The 19,817-nt window shown below is 43.2% G+C and overlaps 1 protein-coding gene across 4 annotated transcripts in view; it reads left to right on the forward strand.

Moving 5' to 3' along the window:
* The window catches only part of Tnfrsf19 (TNF receptor superfamily member 19), a 98,436-nt gene that overhangs the window by 13,200 nt on the left and 65,419 nt on the right, over window positions 1-19,817 (forward strand). For all 4 annotated transcript variants that reach the window (XM_052733029.1, XM_052733031.1, XM_052733032.1 and 1 more), the window contains exons 2-3: window positions 8,340-8,431; window positions 12,118-12,228. In XM_052733029.1, the coding sequence (XP_052588989.1) occupies window positions 8,363-8,431; window positions 12,118-12,228 (180 nt within the window). In that variant the 5' untranslated portion in view covers window positions 8,340-8,362. The remainder of the gene's footprint in view (window positions 1-8,339; window positions 8,432-12,117; window positions 12,229-19,817) is intronic.

Here is a 19,817-nt window from a genome sequence, read left to right on the forward strand (position 1 = left end):
AAGTTCATGATTTATTAACGGTCTATTTGTTGGGTGACCATCTTGAGAATTCTGACTTTTCCCTAGAGCAAACATGATTGAGTTTACAACTTGAGAGGTAAAAAGAATTCATTTGAGAAAAGTCTACTGTAGGTTAAGTTCTGTTAAAAAACAAAGCAAACAGAGCTAGAAGCCTGATGGCGCCCCTGGTTAATTTCAACTTTGTTGTGTTGAAAATGGGCAGAAAATCTTAATGCTTGTAGAGTTTTTAGTCGCAGACATTTTGTTATTTGCGAGAGACACAGTGTACACATTCCTCTCAACCTTTATGCACCTCTGCAAGCTTCTTCCTAGGCTGCCAGGGATGCCAGCTCCCTTGTGTGAATAAGGAGTTTCTGAATACAGTGACGTTGACATTCAGAATAGCCACAGGCTGAGGCTTATTGTCCTGTTTGAAAATGGTGTCCTACATTTCTGTTTTTTCTTCTGTTAGCATGTGGGACTAGCAGTGTTTCTAAGCCACTGCTCCCTTGTCACAATATAAGCGTTTGCATTTATCACATGGGCCTCATTTCCACGGCGATTTTTTTTTCATTTTTTATTATTAAAAGATTTTCTATTCTTTTTACATACCAACCACAGATTCCCCTCTCCCCCCTCCTCCCACCCCCAGTCTTCCCCCACAACCCACCCTCCATTCCCACCTCCTCCAAGGCAAGGTCTCCCATGGGGAGTCAGTAGAGTCTGGTACATACAGTTGAGGCAGGTCCAGGTCCCTCCTCCCTGCACCAATGCTGCGCAAAGTGTCCCGCCATGGGCACTAGGCTCCAAAAAGCCGGCTCATGCACCAGGGACGGGTCCCAATCCCACTGCCTGGGGGCCCCCTAAACAGTTCAAGCTAAACAACTGTCTCACCTATCCAGAGGGCCTAGTCCAGTACCATGGGGGCTCCTCATCTATTGGTCCACAGTTCATGCATTTCCACTAGTTTGGCTGGCCGTCTCTGTACATTTTCCCATTATGATCTCGATGTCCCTTGCTCATAGAATCCCTCCTCTTTCTCATCAGTTGGACTCCTGGAGTCAGCCTGGCACCTGGCCTCCACAGCGATTTTTATAAGGAGTAAACTTGTGGATTTGCTTTATTGTGGTCCCATTTCTTTAATGTTTTATCTTATTGCACATTAGAAAAATTCACACGTCGAACACTGCTTCGATACGTAATGTTGTTATAGTTTTACTAGATGAAAACTTACCTGTTCTATCCACTTCATCTGTGGGTTAATAAATAGTTTTCAAGAGCTAGAAAAATAGGGACTGAGTGTGGTGGCTTGTACTTACACATTCTGTAATAAGAATGAGGCAGGAGGTTTGCTGTGAGTTTGCTCTACATAGTAACACTCAATCTCAAAAACCTAAAATAAAATAGAGAGATGGAATAATAAAGAAAACTACATGATTTAGTCTGTGAAAGATTATGCAGAGTATTCTAAGCATCCCTAGATTCGTATGCTTTGAAAACTTACCAGATTAAATATAAAGATGGTTCTTTGAAATGTTACTTATTGTTTGAGCTAGGATGATAAATACCAGCTTTTCCTTTTTAGAAGCTAACTGAGGTTGATCATCCCTAGCCCAGAAATCCAGAATCTGAAATTTGCCAAAATCTGAGCCCTGCATCCAAGAATGAGTTCCTGACCTGGAGTTTGTCTTCCACAGTCACTTATATTTCAGTCTTATGTTATATTGCTATATATTTTTCACTTACATTACTTCATCCTTTACAACTCTAAGAGATAAATATTATCACCCAGGTGGTGGTGGCACACACACATGCCTTTAATCCCAGTACTTGGGAGGCACAGGCAGGAGAATCTTTGAGTTCCAGGACGGCCAGGGCTATATAGAGAAACCTTGTCTTGAAGAACAAAAAAGAAAACAAAACCCAACAAAATACTTTCTCTAATTTATTCTTCATTTAGCATATAATGGGTACATATTCTTTGTGAGTTACAATTCTGCACTGAAATTGATGTCCTGACCATTAAGTCTCCAGACCCTGACTGGGGGCAAACACACATGGCTGGTAGGTGATTGGATATGGGAAGGGAGCCCAGCAACACAGTGAAAAGGGGAGATGAGAAAATAATGTGTTCTGACATGTGAAGGACAACCCATGCTTGGCTCTGGTTCATCTCACCTCAATATGGGCTCAGGGCTGACAGATTGGCTAATGTTAAGTAAGTCCTTCATAACAATGAAAATTACTTTTAAAAACCTAAGCACTGGGCCTGGAGAGGTGCCTCAACAGTTAAAAGCATTTGTTGCTCTTGCGGAGGACCTGAATTCAGTTATCAGCACCCACATGGCAGCTCTTGGAACTGCTAATAACTCCAGCACCAGGAGATCTAACACCCTCTTCTGACCTCCAAAGGTACCAGGCACACACATGGCACACATCCATGAATGCAGGTAAAACGCTCATACACATAAAGAATGAGTATTTTTTTAAAAAGCCCAAGTGTTGCCTTACCTAAAGAAAGTGTTTGCTAGAGACTAGGAGAGAGAAGTAAGCAGCTATGAATGCTGGGAGGTTCAGTCCAGGATACATTCGTGGGGTTCCAGACCTTTGACAGTTAAGCTGGGGCAGACATTGGTTTAGGAACTGCTCTACAGGTCTGCTCAGACTTAGAGTCTCCTGGACATTGCTCTCCTGAGCTACTGCCTCTAAGGCCCCTTTGCCCATGTACACATGGCACAGGTTTTGTTTTGTTTTGTTTTATTTCCAACAAGTGCCAGGGGTGTGCATCTACAGCACCTGTTGTATTTCTGTCCCTGCCAAGCTAGGCCAGTTGGGACACATCTGCATTAGTACCCATTCCCACAAATGAGCAAGCTGAGTGGCTTTGTGTGTAAGAACCTCTTCAGTGCGGCTGGCGAGATGTGTGCCAGCCCTGCACTTCGGATTCCCGTACCTTTGCATTCTGGCCTAGATCTGATACCAGGAGCCTGCTTGGTGTGGCTGCAGTCAGACATCTGGGCAGGACTGCTTCTTCTGAAGTGCCAGCTAGGGGCAGTTTCTCTGCACCTGTTCTGTAGAAGTGAATGCTGGGTGGTTGGAAGGTATTTCCAGCATGGATATTTTGATAAACTACAGAATCTTCTGACTTACAGGTTATTATACAGGAACACAGTAACTTGTATTTCTGGAGCTTGATGAGTTGATGTCAGATACAAGGAACCCCGAAACATAAATGCAGATTATCTGTCTTTGAGCAGAACCCTGAATGCAAAATTTTGAAAACAATTTCGCTATTTGCCTTTTTATTGCCTTGATTTTGTTTTACTTTAAATATTATAAACACTAGTTATTTCATTGCAGTTTTCTTTTTTTAATGAATGCCAAATAATTTTATAAGGGATCTAATTTTATTCCAGGAAATTCATGGTTACACTCTTCACATACCACCAGTGAAACTGTTTCTAAAGTGCTCCTTGGCCAGGGTATAAAAGGCATGTAGGCCGGGCGGTGGTGGTGCACGCCTTTAATCCCAGCACTCTGGAGGCTGAGCCAGGTGAATTTCTGTGAGTTCAAGGCCAGCCTGGGCTACCAAGTGAGTTCCAGGAAAGGCGCAAAGCTACACAGAGAAACCCTGTCTCGAAAAACCAAAAAAAAAAAAAAAAAAAAAAAAAAAAAGGCATGTAGAGGACAATGATGCCTACTGAGCTGTGAGCTGCTTCCAGATGTACCAGGCTAGTACCGTCCCCATCCACGGCACCCCATGACTCTTCCCTCAGACTGGGCTGAACAAGTGGAGAAATGATTGACTTTGCTATTTTTCTTACATACCTGTCAGCAGCTCTGTTGAAGCAATTCCACTTTTTTAATCCAAGAGGTCACTGGATGCAGCCACGCAAGCCTCAAGTCTGCAGTGACATGACAGAGTGTCTAAGGCCCTGTGTGGGGTCACCAGGCAGGAACTTGATTTGACCTCCGTCAGCTCTAGTAGTTTTGACCTTCAATCTTTTGCTTTCTCTCCCACTGTATGGAGATAGAGACCTACTTTGAAGAGAGAAAAGGGTAGTATGCCTTTTTATAAACACAGGACTTGGCCTTGTGTGAGCTTAGTTCAAACAGTGGACTAGTTCTCGTTCTCCACAGGTCACGCTGTGATGTCCCACAGTGGTCTGGCAGGTGCTGAGTCTTAAGGAGGATTGTCCCATGTAAAGTAATTTGATGCTCAATAAAAATGTCATAAGTTAAGGGAGGGGAGTAGGAACACAGAAGTAACATGAAGAGGGAAGGGGAAGTAATAGGGAAGGATATCTAGGTGGAGAGAGGGATGGGGAGGTTGAGCAGAGGCGGGAGTTGGGTGAGAGATGGGTATCATTAAGGATGCTTGAAAAAGCCGTATGGAAGCCTACTATTTTATAAGCCTCCTAGACACACACACACACACACACGCATGCACACACGCATGCACACACGCATGCACACACGCATGCACACACGCATGCACACACGCATGCACACACGCATGCGCACACGCGCGCACACACACACACTTAATTGGAGGTAGCCTACACAGAGAATAATGTGCCTCCTAGAAGGTGTAGGTTGCCAAATTAAAAGCTCAGTGCCTGGTGTATGGCACCTACGTTGAGCTGTTGGTTTTGGGTGCCCTGAAGACCCTCACACAAAACTGGCTCTTGCCATTGTTCTTAGCTGCCCACCAGAACTTGGTGTAAAGACACCGAGATACCATAGACTTTAGTCACGGTCCATGGAGAAATCAAGTAGACACTGGACAGGAAACTTCCTTCCTGATGGCTGGCTTTTGTAGTGCTGGAGGCACTATGTAGACTGCTGGGGGAAAGTCATCAACCGTCTTACCCAGTTGGGAACCCAGTGAACTCCAGTAACAACTGGTATGACAAGATATGCCTGTGGGTATCATAGCGCCATGGATGTTATGGAGGTAACCAACCATTATCAAATTATATGTGATGCCTGCTCCACAGCAGGAAATGCATGGCTAGTATTGTAAATATGGATCCAGACCCATGGTTGGCAAGTGCATGGGCTCCAGAGGTAAAATGTACTACTATTCGTAGTCTAAATGACATAGTAGCAAACAGCCCTACAAATCCATATCTCTATATCCACAGATCAGTGCAGCTCTCAGACCTCATTGGAGAAGTTTCTTTGTACAGTAGATGGCAGTTAACACAGAAATTGTTAACTTTCTGGCCAAAGTCCAGAGAAAAACGATCTATGGAATTTTCAGCCACATTTAGGACATCTGTATCACATACGTTCCTACAAGGCTCAGAGACCATCAAGGAAGACAGAATGGAAAGGTTGTAAGAGCCAGAGGTCAGTGAGGACTGAGGTAAAAAAGTGTCTTCTTTTTCAGTGAGACAGGACTTCGATATTAGTGAACTCACACAGCTGCGCTGGCCTGTGCAAGACCCGCACAAAATCAAGCCATTCAATATGCTGACATGGGGGAGGGCTTCATAGGCCTCCAACCTCTAACTGAGCAGCTATTAACACTTAATAACTTCTTGGAGAGGGAGAATCGGTTTTCTTTGATGGTAGGTCCACCATCCAGTGGATGACCGCATACCCATTAGTACATGGACAGCACACATTAGGTTCAGTAGATTATTTTTAGAAAGACACGAAGTTGGGAGAGTTGGAGAGTGGGAGTGGATCTGGGAGGAGTTAGGAGAAGGAGTGGGGTGGAAATATGATCAAAATGCATTGTCTGTGTGTATGAAAGTCTGAAAGAATTAAAAAAGACTTTTTTTAAACATCGTAACATGATGGGCAGCTGTTATAGCAGTTGTCATGTTCCAGAAACACTCTGTATCAGTGACCTCTCCACTGTGCTGGAGGACTCCCTGTCCTGCTGGGACGTTTGGCTTGTTCCCCACAGGCCAGGGGGCTTGTTCTTGTTCACACAGCTGCTTTGTGATGCGCCCTGTTAGCAGTGGGACCAGGAGCTGTGGCTATCACTGACTGAACTTTATCCTGAACGGGGCTTCCTTGAAGCAGACCTCTAATCCCAACTGTGAGGAGATGAGTTCAAGACCTGCCTGGGACAATTTAGCACAGCCTTATCTCAAAATAAATAGAAAACAAAGTCCTCATGGGAGGGTTGGGGAGATGGATTAGTGAGTACATTCACATAAAAAGCTAGGCACGACTGTGCCTACAATAATATCAGTGCTGGACGGTGGAGACAGGAGGATCTCTGGGGCTTGCTGCCCAGCCAGTCTCAAAAAATAACCTGCTGGCTGAGCCAGCTCCATAGCCCTGGGTCTCTGCACTCTGTCCAAGTTCCCCAGCGCTTCATACAGCATCCCTGAAAAGGCCTCTGTTGATCATGACCTTCACCGACTCAGGCCATCCGTCTCTTTTTCTCTTACTTGGTCTAAGTGCATTGCTTTTCCAGGTTGGAAATTTGAATTGTTTTGGATGCCAGCAAGCTGGGGATACAAGTGGGGATTCCACCCAATGGAGACTCTCTCTGACACACACAATCATTTAAAACCTTCAGGCTACACATTTAAGTTGTACATGAGCCAAATGAAGCTTGAGTTGACTTGGTCCTCATACCCAGCGTGGTATATCGCGTGGTGTATGTGCCAATATCCCAGAGTCAGAAAATCTGATGTCTCAAATTATTCTGACCCTGAGCATTTTCATGTAAGGGATGCTCAGCCTGTGCTTGCTTTTTCATGTTAGGTTGTAATTTGTAATACCATATAAATTACACACTTTTTAAAAGTGTTTTTTTTTTAAAGATATATGTATGTATGTATGTGTGTGAGAGTGCTCTATTGCATGTATGCCTTTATGCCAGAAGAGGGCGTCAGATCCCACTAAAGATGGTTGTGAGCCACCATGTGGTTGATGAGAATTGAACTCAAGACCTCTGGAGGAGCAGCCAGTGGTCTTAACCACTGAGCCATCTCGCCAGCCCCCTTTTAAAATGTTTCCAAGACAAGATATCACTGTGTAGCTCTGGCTGTCCCTGAACTCACTCTGCAGATCAGGCTGGCCTTGAACTCATAGAGATCTACCTGCTTCTGCCTCCTGAATGCTGGGATTAAAGGTGTATACCACTATGCCCAACTGCTAATTGCATCTTATTAACTTTTAGAGAATCACACATTTTTCACATCTTAGGACCATGTTAAGAGATAACTGTGGTATATACTTCGGGGAATGCCCCCCCACCCCACCTCTGCACAGGCAGGGGAGTCCACGGATAAGTCTGAGGTAGGTGGGGAGAGACATGACCAAGAAGGTGAAAGGTTTGAATTCACCCAAAGCGTATTTATTCAGAGCACTCGAAGTAATGATGTCTGTCCTGACAGTGTGCGTGTCCCAGGGAGCGGCTAGAGTGACTGACACCTCTGGGTCCCAGCATTCCCGGGGCTGCTGGCCTCAGTCTCAGCCCAGCCTCAGATTTGGCATCTGTTCCTGAGAGGAGGTGACGGTCCCCAGATGTGTGCAGGGTTTGCATTCACAGAGGGCTTTTCGTTGCCCTAGAACTGCCCATCTGGCTTTGGCTCTAACTGCAGTGTGACCTGGAGTGCGTCACTTAGCCATTTCTTTTTTTCTTTTCTTTTCTTTTTGGTTTTTCGAGACAGGGTTTCTCTGAGTAGCTTTGCGCCTTTCCTGGATCTCGCTCTGTAGACCAGGCAGGTCTCGAACTCACAGAGATCTGCCTGCCTTTGCCTCCCAAGTGCTGGGATTAAAGGCGTGTGCCACCACCGCCCGGCTACTTAGCCATTTCTGATGCTAAGTTTCCCCAGCTCTAAGGAATGATAGTATTGATGGTCTAGAACAGTGGTTCTCAACCTGAGGTCTTGACCCCTTTGAGGGTTGATTGAACAACCCTTTCACAGGGAAAATGCAGATATTTACACTACAATTCATAACAGTAGCAAAATGACAGGTATGAAGTAGCAATGAGATAATTTTGTGGTTGGGGTCACCACAACATGAGGAGCTGTGTTAAAGGGTCACAGCATTAGGAAGGTTGAGCACCTCTGACTGCTCTCGAAGGTCTCTGGAGTAAACAAATTAGCACGCCAGAGACACGCTGGTGCTAGAAGAGTTGCTTTGTGGCTGTCGTTACCCAGTTGGCCCCACCCACCCATGCAGGGAAACCACACATACACATAAATTAAATAAAATAAAATGGTTCCTTTAAAAGATAAGTAACATTCAGTGGTGCCTCGTGTGTACAGAAAGTGGTGGTCACATCACGGTATAGTAAGTAGAGAGTGGTCCCTGAGACTTGAGTAACTGTGTCTTCCTTCTTGTCTTTGACTTGTCCTCAGGGAGAAACACTCTGACGAGAGCCATGGCTTTAAAGGTCCGGCTTGAGCAAGGGAGAGTGCTCTTCATCACCATGCTTTTCCTGGGCTATTTGGTAAGTACACTCTTATTCTTTCATATGAATATGTATAAAGAATTCATACAATGGTCCCAGGGTTATGAGTGCTGTAATCTCAGCACTGAGATCTCAGTCTGAGGCCAGAAGATTGCAAGTTCAAGACCAACCTGGGCTGTGTAGCAAGAGCCTTTCACAAAACAAACAAACAAATAAACAAAAATAAATACTACCAAGACTATTTTCTATTTATGAGATAGTATGCTTGCTCTCTTTTATGTTTAGGTAGTGCTGCTAAGCCAGGAAGTTTGCCACAGGTGTTAAAATGATTTCATTTAAATCTAGGTAAAGTCATAAAGCTAGTTGCCTTGTTACTCTTAGTGTTATATTAGTATAATGACATTATTTTGGGTTTATAGGCATATTTCTATCACAATAAACCCCAGAGAAGTGGTTCTCAACCTTCCTAATGCTGAGACTCTTTACTCCAGTTCCTTGTGTTGTGGTGACCCTCCAACCATAAATTATTTTTGTTGCTACTTCATAACTGCAATTTTGCTTCTGTTATGAATAGTAATGTAAATATCTGATATGTAGGATATCTGCTATACCACCTAGTAAAAGGGTCATTCGACATCCCCCCAAGGGGTCTCAACCTACCACTTGAGAATCCTGACTTAGACTCTAAGGAGACCATAAATTAATTCTAAGTTGGTTTTCAGGGTCTACACAGTTTATGAAGAAATCAGAATAATTGGTTGTTGTTTGGTGGGATTGAATTCAGGGCCTTGTGCATGCTAGGCAAGTATTGTACCACCAAACTACATCACCAGATAAACTATTTGCATCTACCTTAAGTTCAAAAAGTGTTAAAGATAGAATTTTTAGTGTTTTTGAAAGTGTGATAAAAGGCCTGTGGAGGTTTCTGGTAGAAGTGACATTTATTTGATCTGGAGATATAATAAGGACCTACAACTATAGAGAGAGTCGTTAACACTGGAGACCGTACCCAAAGACTTGGAAGGTGAAGTCAGTGGACATGAAGTCAGCCTGGAGTCTGAAGCTATGAGGAAGAAGCTATGCAGCTGTGAGGAAAACCTCCTTTCCAGCTTTCCAGTTGTCAAACACTGAGTAAATGGCCTGGGACAGAGATAGAATCTCTTCCTCAAGGAGATTACACTTGTTTGTGGCAGAAGGGAAACTTCTCTCTGGAGCTGTGGGAGGTGGGGAAAAGGTCTGTTAGACCTCCAGACTTTCTACAGAGGCCTTTCTAGTCCTGAGCCTACTCTGGATTCTCCTTCCCGCTGGCCCCGGAGATGGAGGCTTGGACTGTTGGAAGGGCTGGTAGAAATGATGGGAGGGAGCTCTTGCTTCCAGCAGGAAGATTGGTCTGTGGTGTGATGAGTCGTTATGATGTGTGTGACATGTAGATGTAACAGTGGCTGTCCTCACAGGATCTCTAAAGACTTTAAGCTTTAATTTAGAACCGCAAAATGGTCGTCAATTAGGTTAATCACGGTGTTCCTGCTTAGGGTAAAAGGTTGAACAGATTGTCTTCTTCTGAGACACCATTAACAATACTGCTCTAGGGGCTGGAGAGATGGCTCAGAGGTTAAGAGCACTGGCTGCTCTTCCAGAGGTCCTGAGTTCAATTCCCAGCAACCACATGGTGGCTCACAACCATCTGTAATGAGATCTGGTGGTTCTGGTATGCAGGCATACATGCAGATAGAACATTGTGTATGTAACAAATAAATCTTTTTTTAAAAAAAAACCCCACAATACTGCTCTATTCATTACTTCCCAAATTTTTATTCTTAGAACTTCTAAGTAAATAAACAGTAAAAACAAGAAGTTTTCAGCCTCCTTACATCTCAACAGGTATCTGTTGTTTTTGTTATTCTTAGATAGGGTCTCCAGTTGCCTGTGATGGCCTCAAACTTGCTCACAGCAGAGAATGGCCTTGAACTGATCTTCCTGCTGAGTGCTTGGATTACAAGCACAGACTGTCACACTCATATAATATGATGCTGGGATCAGACTTGGGGCTTTGTGAGTGCTAAGCAAACACTCCACCATTTGAGCTATATTCCCAGTTTGACATAATCTTATAAATGTATTTTTAAATTTGTATTGAATTATTTTTCAATTCTTGTACAGGTTATTATATGTTGAAATCATCCTCCCCTCTGTCCTCCCTCTTCTCACCTCTCTCCCTCCCATTTGTCCCCTTTATTACAATTTTTTTATTTTCATTTTTTTCTATAGACACATGATTTTATGTTACTATGAAAGACAACATTATGTAGCTCAAGTTGGTCTCGAACTCTCTAGCCAAGGATGACCTTGAACTTCTGATCCTCTTCCCTACACCTCTCAAATGCTGCAATTACAGGCATTCACCCCACTGCATAGGCTTATAATTGCTGGGGACTGACCCCAGGACTTCATTCGTGCTAGGCAAGCACTCTACCAACTGAGCTACATTCTCTTTTTCAATAGAACATTGTCTGTCAGTAGCAAGTAAGGGCCAGTGAGATGGCTCCGTGGATAAGAGCACTTGCCATCAAGCCTGATGACTTGAGATTGATGCCTGGGACCCATATGGGGGAGGGAGAGAACTGACTCCCACAAATTGTCCTCTGACCTCCAAAAGTGCTGTTGCATGTGCACTGCATACTCAACAGGAATAAATAAGTAAATAAATAAATGAAGAAAAAAAAAAGGCAAGTAAGCACATGGTTATAGAATGACAATAATGTGAACTTGTTTTTAGTAGGTAGGTAGATGTCACTAAATTAATTAAGCTAATGAATGGGGGGGTACTTACTACCTTGTTTTTTGATCACAGGATAATTTCTCTATACAAGGTCTATGCTCTGAGCTAAAGCACACTGTTGAGTCCCAGGAAGGGCTGGATGTGGTCAGAGAGGATGTGAGTTTGGGTTCACACAGCACTTTTATTTGGAAGAGTCGGGAGCCGGCCATTGGTCATGTCTGCCACCGCTGCCATCCTCAGGAGGTGGGAGCTCATGGTTCTCAGATAGGGGTTTTCAAAGAGAGTCCCCAAGTGAATGTAGTGCCCCTGGATCTCCATCCACCCAGGGGGCAGCACTTGGGGAGAGGAGGCATGAAGATCTGGAGTTTGAGGCCAGCCTGGGCTACATCTTGAGTTCCTGTCTCGAATAAACCAAACCAGATAAATGAACAACAGGAACAACTCTTCAAAAATGAAATGCAGGGATATCTAAAGGATAACCACAAGTTCTCGTGGGGGTGTGAATCCATCTCACCTGTGTGTGCATTGTTAGAGTTAATTGTGTTTATATTCCTTTAAGATCACAAAAGGTTGGTTTGTTTTTTAATTCAGAAATTTTTAGGTGGCAAAAGCCTTGGGGTCTCTGAGGGATTTCTCCTTCATCCATCATGTTAGAGATAATCAGAAGAATAGCAGATGGGAGTTATAGTTAAGTCTAGAACAAGGGAGCCCTGGTTATGGGATGAATGAACATTCTCCAGGCTAAGAAGGATTTGTTATAGATTTACTTGTCCCATGGACTCATTCAGAAAGTAGCATTTCTTCTTAAAAGTTGAAGTCAACGCCAAGCTGAGGCAGTCTTTACTCTGGAGTATGTGCATAACACTGAAGATGTCTTTCCTTTCGGGCAAGCAGCCCGAGGAGTGCAGTTGAAGGTAACATTCTGGGGACCATTTTTCTTTTTCAGTCATGTGAAGTGATTGGTGAAACTGCAGACTGCAGACAGCAAGAATTCAAGGATCGGTCTGGAAACTGTGTCCTCTGCAGACAGTGTGGGCCTGGCATGGAGTTGTCCAAGGTACATATCAAGTACACGCTTGTACTTAGGTTTGACAAAGCATTCTTTCAAACCAAATTCTTTTAGTTGATTGTTAGCAACACTTTGGGTAACAGGACAGAATTCTTGGCTCATTATGCCACTTTAGCAAGATATTATAGGATTCCCCTTTAATACTTCTAATCCCTGTATCTTTTTGAGATAAGTAGATCCTAACAACCAGGATTCTACTTATATTCTGATCGGATATTTTAGGGGTTAATTGTAAAGAACCAATATTCAACTTAAAGCTTAAACATTAAAACACAAATAACTAAGGGTGAAACAGTGAAAATAGAAATCCTACCATTTTCTGGACCTTCTTTTTCTTAAAATGGATGTTACCATTGCTGGTTGATCGGTCAGTCGTGTTCTGAGCAGAGGGATGTGATGAGGCAGGCCAGGGTACTGAAGGAAGCAAGCATTATAATCTTATAAGGAAAATAGACGAGTCTCCCATCCCCTGGGAGCCTTTGCCTAACACCTTGAAAAGATGAGCAGAACTTCACAGATGCTGAGATGAGTCGACCATTTCTGAAAGTTTATTCTCTTCTCTTCATCTTTTGACTGTAGAGAAGAGAAAATAAATGTCTAGAGAATCAGGTCAGAAGGTGAAGCTTCAATCGGCTCTAAGTTTTTTAAATGAAAAAAAAAAAAATCATTCCACAGTCTCTGTTTGCACTGACCAGGCGCTTCTCCACAGCTGAACAAACTCAAGGATCAGCGGGCTCTGAGATCTCTCAGAGAAGCGAAGCCTTGGAAGTCAGGCAGACACAAAGAGTACAATCCACTCAGGGCCTCACAACCTCCCTCTGGGGCAGGAAGCCGGAACTACCACTGGCAAACTGTCAAAGCTTTGGTATGGAGAAGTGGGAGAATGCAGAGCTCTGGAGCCCTGTGCAGTGTGGCCTCACTCCATTTTACCTCCAGGGTATCAAGGAGATTCTCATGATGCATATTAAAGAGAATTCCTCTCTTCCAACAAGGTTGGTGTGTGTGGGGGAGGGGCAGCTTTTTGAAAGAGGCCAGAGCAATGTACTCTTGAGAAGAGCATCTTTGGGAGAGATTGGAGGGAAACTGGAGGGATATTACCATAGTCTAAGGGGGAGATGGAAAGTCCAGTGCCAACAAACTCCAGTTATCCTGTCTCAGAAGCAACGGAGAGAGAGGGTGAGGGAGAGGGTAAGGGTGAGGGGGCAGAGGGAGAGAGAGAGAATGGATGGATGGATGGATGGATGGATGGATGTATATATATATGCATGTATGAGTACCTTGAAGGTCGTAGTCCAGGGCACAGGCTCACGGAAAGACAGACATAGTGAAAGGGTCAGGACCTGCTTTCAAGACCTCAGAGCTTTCCCACACTAAAGGGCTATATAGAATAATCCTTTTTACCCAGTTCATCGGGCATGATTTGAAACAAAACACTGCAAAGCACACACACACACAAAAATACTAAAAAGCAAAAACTCAATTTGAAGAGACAGAGCAAGCACAGGAAACAAACACGGCAGAAGAATCGGCCTTCTCATAAAGAGAGTTTGAAGTAGCTGTGACTGCTGTGCTGGAGAAGATAAAATGGCATTATTTGAGATAGATGGGCGGGGTGAGCAGAAAGATGGAAATCCTTAAAAAGAACCTAAATAAAGATGTAAGTAAATAAATAATGACAAATGCTTCTACTGGGCCATTGGTCGACTGGATATCTACCACTAAGGAAAGATCTCGGAGCTTGAAGACTTATCAATGGACACCTCCCAAACCAAAAACCATGGAAAAGAAATACTGAAAGAAAAAACAACAGCTGAACAGAATATCTGAGGATTGTGGGGTAGGTACAAAACGTGTAAACTTTCAGAGTGGGAATACAAAAAGAAAAGAGCAGCAGAAATAGTTTGAAACAATAATGACTTAGAATTTCTCCAAGTCAATGCCCTGTAGCTGTAGAAGCTCACAAGAATAATAAATAAATAAACTAAACTTGGGCAACCGTTTTTAAACTATAGCAAAAACGAGGATGAAAGGAGGAAAGTCTTAAAAAAAAACAAGTGAGAAGTTCTAAAAAGCACCTTCTCTGCAAGGGCGCAGAGGTAAGAGTGACCTCTGACCCCTCAGAGAGCATGCAAACAAGAGGAAAGTAGAGTGAACGTTTTTTATAGTGTGAAGAGAACAACCCACCTACCCAGAATCCCGTGCAATGTGAAGGTGTCCTTCTCAAGTGAGGGAGAATCCGGGCACAGTGGCCCTGGTGTGTGATCCCAACCCTTGAAAGGCTGAGGCAGCAAGATCCTGAATTGAAAGCCAACTTGTACTACGTTGTGAGTTCTAGTCTAAAAGAAAAGGGAAGGAGGGTTGGGGATTTAGCTCAGTGGTAGAGTGCTTGCCTAGCAAGAGCAAGGCCCTGGGTTCGATCCTCAGCTCCAAAAAAGAAAAAAGAAAAAAAAAAAAAGGAAAGAAAAGAAAAGGGAAGGAGTGGGCAGTGGGCGGTGAGTGAGTGGGAGACTGAGTGATGTGTAAACAGCAGCAAATCCTCCAGGAGAGTGGGGACGTCAGCATCCCTCTGTGAGAAACCAGCAGAGCCTTGCCCCGCCGACTCTTAGCAAGGTCATAGCTGATGGCAACACCACTGTCAGTCAAACTGGATGTCACTGACATGGAGAGGCACTTTTGTCCAGCGCCAGCAGAATATATGTTCTTCTCAAGCTTTCATGAAGATTTAGCAACCTGGACCGCATGTCAGGTTGTCAGGTCCTTCCTAACACATTTAAAAGGATATTTGAATTGCAAGTGTGATCTGTCCTTCAACAAAGGACAACAGAAACCAGGGACAGGAAGATAGTGTGAGAGGTCCTCAAGTTCTCGGGGATTTAAAAACCACCGTGCTAAATAATCCACGGGCCAAAAACAGGAGAAATTTACTTTTCCTAGGAAAATAATAACAGGCTTATAAAAATTTATGGGATGAAATGAAATAGTATTTAGAATAAGTATGTGGAATTAATGCATTTATTAGAAAAGAAAGTTCTAAAGCCACCTAGCTAAGCTTCTGTATTAGCAAACTAAAGAACAAATCAAATCCAAACTGAGAAGAAAATAAATAATAACAGTTAGAGAGAGAGAAATGGATGAAAACAGGAAAGCAAAGGGAAAAATTAACAACAACAAAAAAATCGGTTCTTCAGAAAGATAGAAAAAAAATCAAACAAACAAACAAAAAAACCCAAAGATAATCCTCTAACCAGGACACATACTACAAATATCATAAGTGATATACTACAAATATCATAAGTGAAGGAGAGTGTCACTGCAGATCATGGACGTGAAAAATTTGACATCTGTAATCTCACAGATGAAATGTACCAAGTCTGTGAAAAACACAATCTACCAAAACTGGCGAGAGGAAGCAGTCTCTGAAGACCTTTACCTACCGAGAAGATCCACTCTGTCATCATGAGTAAACTGCCAAGCAGACAGAACAGGCCAGAATGAGGTCACCAGTTCAGAGTGTTCCCCAGTCTCTCCTGTAAATACAGAAGCGGAGGGCACAAACTCATGCAGTGAGTGTCAGGCTAACAGCACCTACTATCAAAATCAGACAAAAGTAATTCCAGAGAGAGAGAGAGGAAGCTACAGAACAATAACACTCATGAACATAGACATGAAAATCTTCGACAAAACAAATTCATGCCAAGAATATTCCACTTTGTCCTGATGCTATCTCACCAGACAGTGTACTATCATGACTAAGTAGGGTTTGTTCTCGCCATGCAAGTCCGGTTTACCATTTGAAATTCAGTGAGTGTAATCCATCACATCAACACACCAAGGCAGAAAAACCATGTGTCATATGAGTAACCATTTGAAAAAACTTTCAATACCCATTCAAAATAAAGACTCCAGTAAAGTAGGAAGGGAGGGGAGGAATCTACTTAACCTGCTAAAGAATACCCTACCAGAACAACCCTGAAGTTAGTACTTATCCAGAGGAGGTAAAAACCTGTATCTACACAAAATCTGCACAGGGCTGAGTATAGAAGCAGCTTTACTCACCATCACCAAGACCTGCAAGCAATGCAGTTAGTTATCCTATGGTAGGTGAGTGTGAAAACAGACCAGCCAATGAGATATTATTCTGCACCAAAAACTGATATCAAGCTATGAAAAGACATGAAGACCTTTATTATTATTATTATTATTATTTGGTTTTTCAAGACAGGGTTTCTTTGTGTAGCTTTGGTGCCTGTCCTGGATCTGTAGACCAGGCTGGCCTCGAACTCACAGAGAACTGCCTGGCTCTGCCTCCGAGTGCTGGGATTAAAGGTGTGCGCCACCACCACCACCCAGCTGACATGGAGACCTTTACATGCATACTGTGTGACCATTTGGAGATAGCAAAAAGGTTGGCATCTGCCATAAGTCAGGGAAGAGAGGGGGGATAAGTGGATGGGACACAGGATGTCAATATGGAGTTGTCCACCCCTGTAAAATGTATAGCACCAGGACTGAACCCCGAGAGAAGTAAGTAGAGGCTTCAGGTCATAGAACAGCGGTCGTGGAGTGAGTGGACTGAAACAAGTGTGTCATTCAGGCACAAGAAGTTGATAATGGAGGAAGCTATGTAGAGGATGGAGGTGTGTGGCTACAGCTGATATCTCAGAATCCTCCCACTCAGTTTTACTGTAAGCCTAAAACTAGTCTTTAAAAAAACAAAGTCTTGCCGGGCGGTGGTGGCGCACGCCTTTAATCCCAGCACTCGGGAGGCAGAGCCAGGCGGATCGCTGTGAGTTCGAGGCCAGCCTGGGCTACCAAGTGAGTTCCAGGAAAGGCGCAAAGCTACACAGAGAAACCCTGTCTCGAAAAACCAAAAAAAAAAAAAAAAAAAAAAAAAAAAAAACAAACAAACAAAGTCTTGAGGGATGAAGAGGATGAGTCAGTTGGTAAAGTGCATTGAGTGTAAGCATCAGGGCCTGAGTTTGATCCCTCAGACACCACATGAAAAAGAAATTCCTGGCATGGTGGCATGCACCTGTAATCCCAGCACCAGGGTTGCAGGGACAGGAGGATCCCTGGAGTCGGCTGATTTCTAGTCTAGCCAAACTGGTGAGCTCCAGGTTTAGCATGAGACCCTTCCTCAAAAAATAAGTTCCTGAGTATAAGAGGAGGATATTCTATATTGACTTCTGGCCTCTACACACACATGCACATTTCTCACTCTCAAACATGTACACAACATTGTTTCAAAATATTAACAAAATGAAGTCTTAGTTGAGTGTGGTGGTATATGTCTATAATCCCAGCTATTCAGGAGGCTGAGGAAGGAGAATCATGAATTGGAAGCTAGCCTGGGTGTCAGATTCCTATTTCAAAAACAGTATCAAATAAGAACAAACAAACAAGAAAAACATGAAGTCTTTATAAGATGAATGCCAATCAATTTTTTGAGACTATTGTCTAAGAGTTTCTGTATTGAACGGCCACCATGAATGAGATACAGGAGTATTTGTCTTCAATGAATGAGTGAATGAGCAAATAGTATCCTTCCATTTTCCTAGACTTTCAAAATAATGAACAAGGTTCCCCTGACTGTCCAAAAGCACTCCCTTCCCATCCTTCTGTCTTGTTCTCACTCAAGAACCCTACTCTGGTCCCCCTTTTTCTACCCAGCTCATACAATCCTTCACTACAGACCCAGATCTGGACCCTTCACAACCTCTGTCCTCCACCCCTTCCCTAATGTACAATGCTCTTTGCATTCACCTTACGTGATAGGTGTGCTTGGCCTGTTAGAGAAGATGTGCCTTTCAGTACCGTACACACATTCGTAGATGGTTTCAAATGCAATAAAATTGAGATGCAGAGCCTACAACCCCAAAGTTAAAGAAGCATATGGGCTGAGGAGCTGTCTCAGTGGAAGAGCACTTGCCTGGTATACACCAGGCTCTGAGTTCAATCCCCACATATTAATAAAAATAAAAAATAAAGAAACAACAAAAAGAGAATTTCTGTATTTCAGATTCCGATGGAATCTGTTTCCCCGATGTGACAATTTGAAGAAGAATTGCCCCATAGGTTCATATGTTTAAATGCTTGGTCCCCAGTTGGTAGAAGTGTTTGGGAAGGATTAGGAGTCATGCTCTTGTTGGAGGAGGTGTCACTGGGGATGACTTTGAGGTTTCAAAAGACTGGTGCCATCACCACTGCTGTCTCTGCCTCCTGTGGATTAAGATGTGAACTTCCAGCTGTTTCTACCACCATGCCTTGGTTCTGCCATCTTGGACTCGAACCCTCTGAAACCGTAAGCCCAATTAAATGCCTTTTATAAGTTGTCTTGGTCATGGTGTTTTGTCACAGTGACTAAGACACCTAGGTAGCAGTTTTCCCTAAGCACTGAAGCAGCCAACCAACCATACTATTCCCACAACGCCCTTGGAGCAGCACCTACAGCACTCAGGTGTGTGCGATGCTGCATAGATATGTTAATACATAGACATGTTAGCATATGGCCTGTGGTGTTCCCTTGAGAGTGGCAGCTCCTGTCAGTACAGCTTGGTTGTGTTACTGTCCCAACACTGAAACACAGTACATTTGTCCAGGGGTTGAATGAATATACCACCTTGGGTATTTTTTTTTTAAGATACTTAATATCTAACAGTATGAACATTTATGAATTTATATATAAGTAATATATTTTGTAAAGTCTTTAATCTTGGTTTTTTGCTCAGTGAATAAAATTAATAATAAAAAAACCCCACTAAACTTCTATTTAAAGAGTAAAATAAAGTTTGTTCTCCCTAGATATAAGAGCCTCTGGATAACCTTATTATTTTAGACATAACTTAGGTCCAGTGTGTGTGTGTGTGTTGCTGGGCACTAGACTCAGACTCAGTGTACATCCTAGGCAAGCACTCCAGTACTGAGCCGCATCCCCTACCCTCCTTTTTCCAAGATGAGGTGTCTGTTTGAAGCATTCTACTCCAGGATCATAATGTGTTTCCCACTGCAAGCGTGTATCTGTGTTTTCAAACTAAAGTTGGAGAAACTTGGGGTAGGCAGGCATAAGTATATTTTCCATCTGTGCTTTTATTACTCCTAATTATAATTTTCATTGTAAGACACTCAACTCTGTTTTTCCTCAAGGTGTCTAGGCTCTCCTGTTGTTAGTTAAGTTTCCACCATCTGTGATAGGTAATTGGGGCCTGCTGGTAGCTGCTGGATTGGTGTTCTGGAGTTACTGTGTGCCTTGGCGCACTTGTTGGATGGGACCAGCGGGTCTCAGCCTCCTTCACCTCCTGTCTGTTATTAGATAAGAAGTCTGCTTAGAGACCCCTGCTCTGTTAAGTTGGCTATTTTGATTGACATACTTCCCTTCTGTGCCACCGGAACTTAGCTATCAGAACTTCTCATGAAACCCAAAGAGCTGAGGTTGCATTGTGTTCTTTTTAAGGACATCTCTTAGCAAAATGGACCATTCTTCATGTATGTTTTGTTAGTTTATGTTTTTATATTACTTGTTTTTATGCTTTGCCTGCATGTATGTCTGTGAACCATGAGTATGCCTGGTGCCCATGGAA

The sequence above is a fragment of the Peromyscus californicus genome, unplaced genomic scaffold (assembly GCF_007827085.1).
Source record: "Peromyscus californicus insignis strain IS unplaced genomic scaffold, ASM782708v3 Scaffold_12__1_contigs__length_115047231, whole genome shotgun sequence".
In the NCBI taxonomy this organism is placed as follows: domain Eukaryota; kingdom Metazoa; phylum Chordata; class Mammalia; order Rodentia; family Cricetidae; genus Peromyscus; species Peromyscus californicus.